Source organism: Panthera onca, chromosome B1 (assembly GCF_046562875.1).
Source record: "Panthera onca isolate mPanOnc1 chromosome B1, mPanOnc1 haplotype 2, whole genome shotgun sequence".
Lineage (NCBI taxonomy): Eukaryota > Metazoa > Chordata > Mammalia > Carnivora > Felidae > Panthera > Panthera onca.
In genome coordinates, this window is record NC_138342.1 from 171,780,558 (window position 1) to 171,791,883 (window position 11,326).

At 46.5% G+C, this 11,326-nt stretch overlaps 1 protein-coding gene across 1 annotated transcript; it reads left to right on the forward strand.

Moving 5' to 3' along the window:
- Nucleotides 1-256: 256 nt before the first annotated feature.
- Nucleotides 257-5,233, forward strand: NEFM (neurofilament medium chain). The gene is made up of 3 exons (XM_060653232.2): nucleotides 257-1,634; nucleotides 2,341-2,465; nucleotides 3,768-5,233. Exons 1-3 carry the CDS (start codon nucleotides 555-557, stop codon nucleotides 5,146-5,148), a joined length of 2,586 nt encoding a protein of 861 aa, XP_060509215.1. The 5' UTR covers nucleotides 257-554; the 3' UTR covers nucleotides 5,149-5,233.
- Nucleotides 5,234-11,326: the final 6,093 nt, after the last annotated feature.

The window sequence follows — 11,326 nt, forward strand, 5'->3', positions numbered from 1 at the left end:
AAAGTGGGAAAGCGAAGAGATGCCCAAAAGAAGGGGAAGCGATTCATCACAGAAGACGGGGAAAGAAAAAAGTAATGGAGAAAGGGCAAAGGAAGAGAAAGCCGTGGGTATGAGGAAAGAACAAGGTGGCCAGGGGGTCGGGAGAAGAGCTGTCCGAATGGCAGAAGAGTGACTAGACAAAGAAAGGGCGTTGGGTGAATACTCGCACCGAGGGTGTAAAATGCAATCCGAAGGCTAAGAGAAATGGAAAAAAGGGGGCCTGAAGGGCGACAAGTGGTCTGGGATCTAGAGGAGAGTTGGGGGAGGGGCCGCGGACGGGGCAGCAAAGTCCGGGGTCCGATGCGGCGTGGGCCCACGTGGAGCGGGCGCTGAATCACCGCTAGGCTGTCTTTACCCCCCTCGTCTCCCCCGGCCCGGTGCCCGCAGTCCCCGCCTCCTCGGCCGCCGCCTCCACGGGGCGGGGCCCTGGCCCGGGACCAGCCGCCGCGGCTATAAATGGGCTGCGGCGAGACCAGCAGAACGCTGTGACAGCCACACGCCCCGAGGCCTCCAAGATGAGCTACACACTGGACTCGCTGGGCAACCCGTCCGCCTACCGGCGGGTCACCGAGACCCGCTCGAGCTTCAGCCGCGTCAGTGGCTCCCCGTCCAGCGGCTTCCGCTCGCAGTCGTGGTCCCGCGGCTCGCCCAGCACCGTGTCCTCCTCCTACAAGCGCAGCGCGCTTGGCCCGCGCCTCACCTACAGCTCGGCTATGCTCAGCTCGGCCGAGAGCAGCCTCGACTTCAGCCAGTCCTCGTCGCTGCTCAACGGCGGCTCCGGGCCGGGCGGCGACTACAAGCTGTCCCGTTCCAACGAGAAGGAGCAGCTGCAGGGGCTGAACGACCGCTTCGCCGGCTACATCGAGAAGGTGCACTACCTGGAGCAGCAGAACAAGGAGATCGAGGCGGAGATCCAGGCGCTGCGGCAGAAGCAGGCCTCGCACGCCCAGCTGGGCGACGCGTACGACCAGGAGATCCGCGAGCTGCGCGCCACCCTCGAGCTGGTGAATCACGAGAAGGCTCAGGTACAGCTGGACTCGGATCACCTGGAGGAAGACATCCACCGGCTCAAGGAGCGCTTCGAAGAGGAGGCACGGCTGCGCGACGACACCGAGGCGGCCATCCGCGCGCTGCGCAAAGACATCGAGGAGGCGTCGCTGGTCAAGGTGGAGCTGGACAAGAAGGTGCAGTCGCTGCAGGATGAGGTGGCCTTCCTGCGGAGCAATCACGAGGAGGAGGTGGCCGACCTGCTGGCCCAGATCCAGGCGTCGCACATCACGGTGGAGCGCAAAGACTACCTGAAGACAGACATCTCGTCGGCGCTGAAGGAGATCCGCTCGCAGCTCGAATGCCACTCCGACCAGAACATGCACCAGGCCGAAGAGTGGTTTAAGTGCCGCTACGCCAAGCTCACCGAGGCGGCCGAGCAAAACAAGGAGGCCATCCGCTCCGCCAAGGAAGAGATCGCCGAGTACCGGCGCCAGCTGCAGTCCAAGAGTATCGAGCTCGAGTCAGTGCGCGGCACCAAGGAGTCCCTGGAGCGGCAGCTCAGCGACATCGAGGAGCGCCATAACCACGACCTCAGCAGCTACCAGGTAAGAAACGCGGCTGCGCGGCCAGCCTGCGCCAGCGCCAGCGCCGCGCGCCCCCGACACTCAGGCACGCGACCCGGCGCGCTCTCCGCCGCGCTCCCCGCCGCGCTCCCTGGCGGCCGCTGGCCAGTGCGCGCGCGCGACGCAGACCCAAGTTAGATCCGCAAAGCGTCCTCGCCCCTCCCCACCCCTTCTCCACTCCTCCTCCACCCACCATCTCCAGCCCCTAAGAGCCCCGACCTTTTTCTAAACGCGTTTTTCCTTCGCGAGCTCTAGTTTTAAAGTAGAAGATACACATGCGGGCAGTTGATAAAGCGGCAACTTTAGGACAGCTTGTGCAGCAACGCATATATTCTCAACTTTCCCAGCCGCCATCAGAACTCTTAAAATTGCCTTTCAGCCCAAAAGGTTCAGATGAGAAGGGCTCAGTCAGCCGTGGGGTTTCCCCCAAGCATGTTTGTTTCCTGCTGAGACGAGTTCTAGGTCCACCGGTCTCGGTGCATGATGTGCCCAGGAAATCTCTTATTGTCTAACTGATCTTGTTTGTTCATTTATTTGGTAATTCCTTAGTTGGTTTGTTGTTGCTGTTTTTCTCTTAAGGGGCTGAGAGCTACAGGGTTTACAGAGCTGGAGGGAAGTGGGGGGAGGGGTGGTAAGTGCGAAAGAAGTTGCTATTGGACGAATGAATCTCTGGCTGTGTCTATTTCAGGACACCATCCAGCAGTTGGAAAATGAGCTTCGGGGCACAAAGTGGGAAATGGCTCGTCATTTGCGTGAATATCAGGACCTCCTCAACGTCAAGATGGCTCTGGATATCGAGATCGCTGCGTACAGGTACCGTGCTCACGACGGATGGGGCGGAAACACTAACCGCACTGCGGAGGCTGTTTGGCCGAACCCCCACCACTTAAGTTAAAGCAAGCAGGTTTCGGGGATTTTAAATCAGTGCCTGGTTTTCTTTATTAATTAAAAAAAAATCTAAGGAATTGGAAATTTACCACTTTTTACACAGCTTTAAAAGAATGAACATTAGTTGAAATAAGTATTTAAATAAAATGAGGAAGAGCGCCGATTAATTCAGTGCTTATGCTTATTTTTTTTTTTTATTTTAGTGAAAACTGTTTTCCAAATGTTTGAAACAAAAATGGCATTTTGGATGTTAGTATTTCATATGGTGGCTTCAGCTTTTGACTTTATAATGTCAAGGACAAATATCAGGACATTGAATTTCTCTGTTTCTCTCTTACAGCTTACTATTGCCATCATCTGGCTGAGAACAGCTATAGATTGAAAGGATATATATAGATTAGATAGAATATATTAGATAGAATTATAGAGAGGAAGAAGGAGAGAATATATATATATATATATATATATGTATTCTATTTTATTTATATTTACATGTACAGACCTAGATATACAACCAGAGAAAGAGAAAAGAAAAGAGATTATAGGTCTGCTATGTGATGCCACGTTATGGTTAACTAAGTTCATAGGAGAAAATCCTTGACTAAACACTTTTTCTACTACCAAGAAGGTCATCATCACAACATGACAGGAATAAATAGTATTCAGAGCTATCTCTCTTTTCAGGAAAGCTGAGTGATTATACTAAATAGACACTTTATGATTAAAATTGCAGGCCAATTTATAACTTGATATTCCCATATTAGCGTATGTATATGTAGCCTAAATTCTGACGTACACTAAAAGGTTTTATAGATACGTTGAACATTATGTTCGCTAAAAGAAATTTAGTGTACATCCTGAAAGTCCAAGTGCTCAAGAAGGTCACTGAGGCCTTCTTGGCCACGAGGGAGCTTTCCAGCATATTCACGGTGCAGCAGATAGACTGCGGCAGACCTGAGATTTGGCGGCCGAGTGCGTTAGTGGACTCTTGGGTGTGGTCAGTTACTGCAGCAGGTGATTGGCTGATGGCCCATGAGAATCTCTGGATATGACACAGATAGCAGGTATGATATGAAATGATAGCAGGTATTACACTGGCTTGACAGAACCTCTTATGTACGTGATTCTGTTTGTTGAAAGGTATCTGCTGCGTTACCCATAACATGACACTCAGAAGGCCCGCTGAGGTTTTACTTAATGTCTCGTCTTTTCTGATTCGGTCCTTAGAAAACTCCTGGAGGGTGAAGAGACCAGATTTAGCACATTTGCAGGAAGCATCACTGGGCCGCTGTATACACACCGACCGCCCTCAGTCACAATATCCAGCAAGATTCAGAAAACCAAGGTAGAGGCTCCTAAGTTAAAGGTCCAACACAAATTTGTGGAGGAGATCATAGAGGAAACCAAAGTGGAAGATGAGAAATCAGAAATGGAAGATGCCCTGACAGCCATTACAGAGGAATTGGCTGTGTCCATGAAAGAAGAGAAGGAAGAAGAGGCAGTGGGAAAGGAAGAGGAACAAGCTGAAGAAGAAGTCGTAGCTACCAAAAAGTCGCCAGTGAAAGCGGCTGCGCCTGAACTTAAAGAAGAGGAGGAAGGAGAAAAGGAGGAAGAGGAAGGCCAAGAGGAAGAAGAGGAGGAAGAGGAGGGCGCTAAATCAGACCAAGCCGAAGAAGGAGGATCCGAGAAGGAGGGTTCCAGTGAAAAAGAGGAAGGTGAACAGGAAGAAGAAGGAGAGACAGAGGCCGAAGGTGAAGGAGAGGAAGCTGAAGCTAAGGAAGAAAAGAAACCTGGAGAGAAGCGTGAAGAAGTGGCTCCCAAGGAGGAGCCGGTAGCAGAAGCCAAGGCAGAGAAGCCAGAGAAAGCCAAGTCTCCCGTGCCAAAATCCCCAGTGGAAGAGGTGAAGCCGAAAGCGGAAGCTGGAGCTGAGAAAGTCGAACAGAAAAAGGAAGAGGAGAAAGTAGAGGAAGAAAAGAAAGAAGCGGCAAAGGAATCTCCCAAGGAAGAGAAGGTGGAGAAGAAGGAGGAGAAGCCAAAGGACGTGCCAGAGAAGAAGAAGGCGGAGTCCCCGGTCAAGGAGGAGATGGTGGAGGAGGTCAGCAAGTCAGTAAAGGTGAGCTTGGAGAAAGATGCCAAAGAGGAGAAGCCGCAGCCACAGGAGAAGGAGAAGGAGAAAGAGAAGGAGAAAGCAGAAGAGGAGGGAGGGAGTGAGGAGGAAGGCAGCGATAAGGCTTCCAAGGAATCCAGGAAGGAGGACATAGCAGTAAATGGGGAGGTGGAAGGAAAGGAGGGAGAGCAGGAAACTAAGGAGAAAGGCAGTGGGGGAGAAGAGGAGAAAGGGGTTGTCACCAATGGGCTAGACTTGAGCCCGGCGGAGGAAAAGAAGGGGGCAGACCGAAGTGAGGAGAAAGTGGTGGTGACCAAAAAGATAGAAAAAATCACCAGTGAGGGGGGCGATGGTGCTACCAAATACATCACTAAATCTGTAACCGTCACTCAAAAGGTCGAAGAGCATGAAGAGACCTTTGAGGAGAAGCTAGTGTCTACCAAAAAGGTAGAGAAGGTCACTTCACACGCCATAGTAAAGGAAGTCACCCAGAGTGACTAGGATTTGGGTCCATTGCAAAAGGTTAAGCCATATGACAATTTTAATATGCATGTGATTGACAGCTTCAAAACAGAACGGGTTCTCCCATGGGGGCTCCAGACATTGTATTTTACTTTGTGCAATACGAGGGAACTGCATGCAAGCTCAGGGTGCTCCCTCCTCAGTCTTTGGGTGATTCAAATGCATGACATTGTACGTTCCTGGGGAATTGGCCAATTTCCTAAGCTGTTGGAAGGGGGGCACTCGGGGGGGGGGGATGTTTTGAGATGTATTATGCAAAGAACCAACTGAGCCAAAAATAATAAATGAAACACAGAACTCTCTTAGCCTTAAGAAAGCTATATATGAATAATTATGTTTACCTCACTGGTGCATTTAAAATGGACTTTTGTTCATGGGAGAACCTCGTTGACATGCACAGTTTGCAACCTTTCGTTGATTGATGTTAAACGTCACAGCAGTACTTCCTCAATAAAGGTCATATTGGAAACATAGTCGATTGCATGGTGTCCTGTCATTTCGAAGTGAAATCTCCACGACCTGACCCTTTCTTTTCCTACAGTAGGGTATTTGGGGGATTATAAGTGACCTGCATTTCTTCTTATTTCCCTGAGGGTGATCACTGGGAAAACATAATCGCCAAAAACGTTTTCAGCTGTCAAAATATTTAGCCCCATCTTCCTTTCAAAATTTTAAATTTGTGTCTTTCAAATGAAAACTAAAGCATCAGATCAAAGAGCAAGATTGGTGGGATAAAAGTCTTCAGTATCCAGCTGTTTCGATCCCAAACCAAAACTGAGAACCTCCAAGAGAGAGGGACCATAATGGAGTCGTAACTTGTTTCTTGGAGTTGGGACACAAAGAAACTGGTGGCATTTATAACAATGTATCCAGAAGAGCACTGAGATCATTAACAGACCTAACAAAAAATATCCGGTCTCAGATGCACGGGTCTGGTTCAAACGCAAATACACACACACACACACACACACACACACACACACAGACACACACCTTTTCTGCAGTACTAATTCTTGATTTGGTTGACATAGACTTATACTTTTTGTGTTTTATTTAGGGAAAAATAATATCAAAAATAAAGATGTTCCACTCGGGAAAAAAATTTTTTTTCTCTGATGCAGGCAAAGAAGTGTTTTTAAATTTAACAACAGCAACAAAAAAGACCAGATCGTGAACAAGGAAATAATAGAACTCCCTGTGCAAAATATATCTGTTCCAGACTTTTTAAACCATTAGTAATTTATTAAGATATCATTCGTTCCAAGTCCGTATTTTGTCATCAATCAGATCATCCCAATAATATAATCCTTGATGCTCTTTTTAATGGCTTTTCAAGATACCCCAATTTTAATACCTAAATGTACCCAGGAAGCTCACTGCTCATGTCAATATTTGCAGTGATGGTTCCCAATCATTAGCCATGGGCCAATCCTTACAATTTTTCCTATATCTGCATATCATTTGCACAATGTAGTCACATTTGTCCTTAAAAACTCCTGTTTTAGGGGCGACTGGGTGGCTCAGTCATTAAGCTCAGGTCATGATCTCACGGTTCATGGGTTCGAGCCCCACATCAGGCTCTGCGCTAACAGCTCAGAGCCTGGATCCTGCTTCGGATTGTACGTCTCCCTCTCTCTCTGCCCCTCCCCCACTCTCTCTCTCTTCTCTCTCTGTCTCTCAAAAGTAAATAAACTTTAATTTTTTTTAAATAATAAGAAAATAAAATAAAAACTCCAGTTTCATGTTAAAACACTACTTTTTCTGGAGCAATGGAATCCATGACATCCAAGGTAAAGAATTTTCAAGTATAATCACCAAAACTTAAAAAGAGTGTATTGGAAAAATTCAGGACAGCTCCTAGGATGCAAGGATGCATGGAAGAGGTTGGGTGTTGGAAAGGACCAGCGAGGACGGGCCCAGGACAGGAGGTAGCAGGAACCATCGCGCAGACAAGAGGGCTGACTGAACCCCAAAGTTTGTTCTCACTTCATTGGAAGTTTAGAAACACAGCGCGCATTTGTCCCCCACGTTGGCCAGCAAAGCAACAAGCATCTTGATCAACAGACCCACCAAAACTCACACTCAGGCTGCGGCCGCCTCCCCCCAGAGAAGAGTCGGGGGGCTCTTCTATGAAGTGGGAACAGAGACTGGGTCTACATGATGTGTTAGTTGAATTTTTAAAACACCAACTAAATATATAGCCATTACTATGAAAGTGTTCATGTGTCTATACCTAAAATCATCTCATTATCAGCACTGGCCCCTGAGGCTACCCCAGCTTAGAAAACCCAACGTGTAGCGTATATTGTTTTAAAATGACAGGACCAGGGCGCCTGGGTGGCTCAGTCGGTTAAGCGTCCGGCTCCCGCTCAGGTCATGATCTCACGGTTTGTGAGTTCGAGCCCCGCGTCGGGCTCTGTGCTGACAGCTCCAAACCTGGAGCCTGCTTTGGATTCTGGGTCCCCCTCGCTCTCTGCCCCTCCCCCATTCATGCTCTGTCTCATTCTCTCTGTCAAAAATAAATAAATGTTAAAAAAATGTTTTTAAATAAAATGACAGGATCAATCAGCAGCCCTCCCCAAGTCCAGCATTAGAGACTCGTCCCTTCCGTTCCAACTTTGTCTTCAACCATCTCATTTTCTTTCCTGAGAATAAAAGAATTTGAATAATACATCCACATTTTCCAGACCACTGTTCTGTCCTCTTTAAAAATAATGGGGGGGGGGGGGAGGTTGGTGCTTGGATGGCTCAGTCAGTTGAGCATCCAACTCTTGATTTTGGCTCTGGTCATGACCTCACGGTTCAGTTCGTGGGTTAGAACCCCACGTCGGGCTCTACGCTGACAGCGTGGAGCCTGCTTAGGATTCTTTCTCTCCCTCTCTCTATGCCCCTTCCCCACTCACTCAAAATAAATAAATAAACTTTAAATATATGTATAGTAAGAAGCACCAAAGCTAATTAGTCCTCAATTTTCCAATAGGAAACTGAGGCACAGCAAAAAAAAAATTTAACTTTCTCTGGGTCACACACTAGGAGATAACAGAGCTGGGATTTAATCCAGAGACTCCGGGTCCACAGCACTTATGCTCAACCCCTTGCAGTCCACTGTGCCTCAAATCCATCCATTGTGGCCGACTCGATAAGGACGTTCTGGAGCGGTCCCTTCTTGCTTTCCAGCTTGGAAGAAAGAAAACAGACCTATGCCATGAATCTTTCATTTAATACGCTTACAGATCTCTTTACAGTAAAGAAAAAAAAAAAGATGCACTATCATTTCTCTGCGTCACTGTTTGCATCACGAGGAGAATAAAACATCCGGATACAAAATAAGCGGAGATTCCTTCTCCCACAACAGCTTGCAGTGCACAAAAATGTGGCAAACACTTTTCTCGTGACAACTTTAATGTTCAATGGAAAAGGAAAGTGTTATTTCTAGCACACTGTCTTCTATTGCCAGTCAGTGCAGAGACAGTATTAAAACATTGGGATATTCATTTCGACAACAAATAGGTTGGTTGTTCCAGTTCGGAGCCAGTTATTTTTTCCTGTTGGTTTTATGTCATTTTCCCAAAGGGAAACAGGAGCCATTTTTAATGGAGTTGTTTTACTGGCCCCGCACAAAATGTGTCCACGCCCAGGGATCCTCTACCTTTAGAGGTATAGAGATTCGGGGAAAACCCTGGATTGGAGTTAACCTCCCAGGTCTGTAGATAGCTAAATTGTGTGTCTTGAGTCCATTGTATTTTGTCCCTCTAAGCTTCTGCTACAGACTGAATGTCTGTGTCCTGTAGATTCATACGTGAAGTCCTTGCACCCAATATGATGGTATTGGAGGTGGGGGGTTGGGGAGGTGCTTAGATTCTGAGGTTGGGACCCTCATGAACGGGATTAGTGCCCCTATAAAAGAAAACTCAAGGAACTCCCTTCCCCCCTACTCCACATGAGGATATTAAAAGAGAGACATCTTTGAACTGGGAAGCAGGTGTTCACCAGGCACTGAAACATGGCGCCTTGATCATGGACTTCCCAGCCACCAGAAGCATGAAAAACAAATTTCTGTTGCTTATGAGCTACCTGGTCTGGCATTTTGGTATAACAACCAGAACACACTAAGACAGCTTCCACTTATTTATCTGTAAACCAGGGGCATGAACCTATTCTTCAAAGGACTGCTGATGTAATTAAATGAGATGATATCTGGGGAAGTACCCAGCACTATTAACAGGTACATAGTAGCTGACCAAAATCATTGCTGAATATATTTAAAGTTGGATCAAAGCTATAGGTACACAATTTATTTAATGTGGTCATAAGAAATTGATTGGAACATTCATATCCTTATATATGATTTCAATGCAGATTGCAATTATAATGAGTTTACCAGAATAAGACAATATAAATATCCATGTGTGCATACACACATATATTTCTTCATCAGTGTATACTGATAATTCAGTATATACTTATAATACAGTGTATGCTTATAATACAGTGTATAATACATTGTAATATATTCATTATCCAGATAGAGAATTTGGGTGGAAAATAACTGCATTTTTCACTGAAATAGACTGTAGAAGCTGCTTAGATATCCAATAATCCACCTGTATAGTCACGGGTCTTAAAAGTTTCTTGATGCAAACTATTTAAAATAATATTGAGAATTAGAGAAACAGCTTTGTGCTAGATCTATGAAGACAACTTTAAATCCCCAAATCCATATTGATTGTGCTCAGCTCTGTAATGCCAGGCTCTCAGAATTCTCTTCTACTTCTTTTTTTTTTAAGTTTATTTATTTATTTTGAGAGAGAGAGAGAGAGAGAGGGAGCGCGAGTGGGGGGAGGGGCAGAGAGAGAGGGAGACACAGAATCTGAAACGGGCTCCAGGCTCTGAGCTGTCAGCACAGAGCCTGACGCGGGGCTGGAACTCACAGACCACGAGATCATGACCTGAGCCGAAGTCAGACGCTTAACCAACTGAGCCACCCAGGCGCCCCTCTTTTGAGGTATTTTGAAAAATTATCACATTATATCTTCAACATGTTATTAATTTTAGGTAATACCTCTTAAGTCTAGTTAGCATTCTTATCTTAGAAGAAACCATAGTTGAAACATATTAGCAGTTGGCTGGATCAAAAGCCCTTTTTCTATAACATTTGAGGGAAGGGTAATCGTTTCAAAGACCTAAGTAGGATGTTAGATGACTTACATAGGCCCACCCCCATACCTATGGTCTTGCTTTGGATGTGTGTGTTTCCGGGAGATGGGAGAGGAAGAGGGTTAAGAGAGCATAGAATCAAGGGTCCAAGAACTTAAGTAACAATATTGTTTTCAGAAGGCGGACACAGGAGATTCCCGATGCTGAATTAAAATCATAGGATCACAGGGGTGCCTGGGTGGTTCAGTCGGTTGAGCCTTCAACTGTTGGTTTTGGGTTAGGTCATGATCTCACAGTTTCATGAGTTCCAGCCCTGCATCAGAGTCTGCCCTGGCAGCATGGAGAGTGCTTGGGATTCCCTCTCTCTCTCTCTCTCTCTCTCTCTCTCTCTCTCTCTCTCCCCCTCTTCCTCTCGCTCTCTCGCTCTCTGCCCCTCCCCCACTCATGCTATCTCTGTCTCTCTCAAAATAAATAAACTTAAAAATATAACTTAAAAAAATTATAGGATCACAAATCGGAGGCCAACTGAAAATATCACAGGCTCTACCTTTGGGTATTTTCACGTTCATGAGAGAGTAGACCACGATGGTACCATGAAAAAGAGATGTTAATGAAATCACCTCCTTGTCTAATTGGTTTTCATCTCTTAAGGGAATTTTGGTGTAGAGAGTAAAACTGCCAGCTTACATTAGAGTTTCTGAATACCCTTAAGTTTAATTGTTCATCATCTCCTCCAGAAAACCACAGATTGGTTGAAAACACAGAGTAATAGGGGCGCCTGGGTGGCTTAGTCGGTTAAGTGTCCGACTTCGGCTCAGGTCATGATCTCACGGTCCGTGAGTTCGAGCTCCGCATCAGGCTCTGTGCTGACAGCTCAGAGCCTGGAGCCCGTTTCAGATTCTGTGTCTCCCTCTCTCTCTGCCCCTCCCCTGTTCATGTTCTGTCTCTCTCTGTCTCAAAGATAAATAAACATTAAAAAAAATTTTTTTTTTAAAAGAAA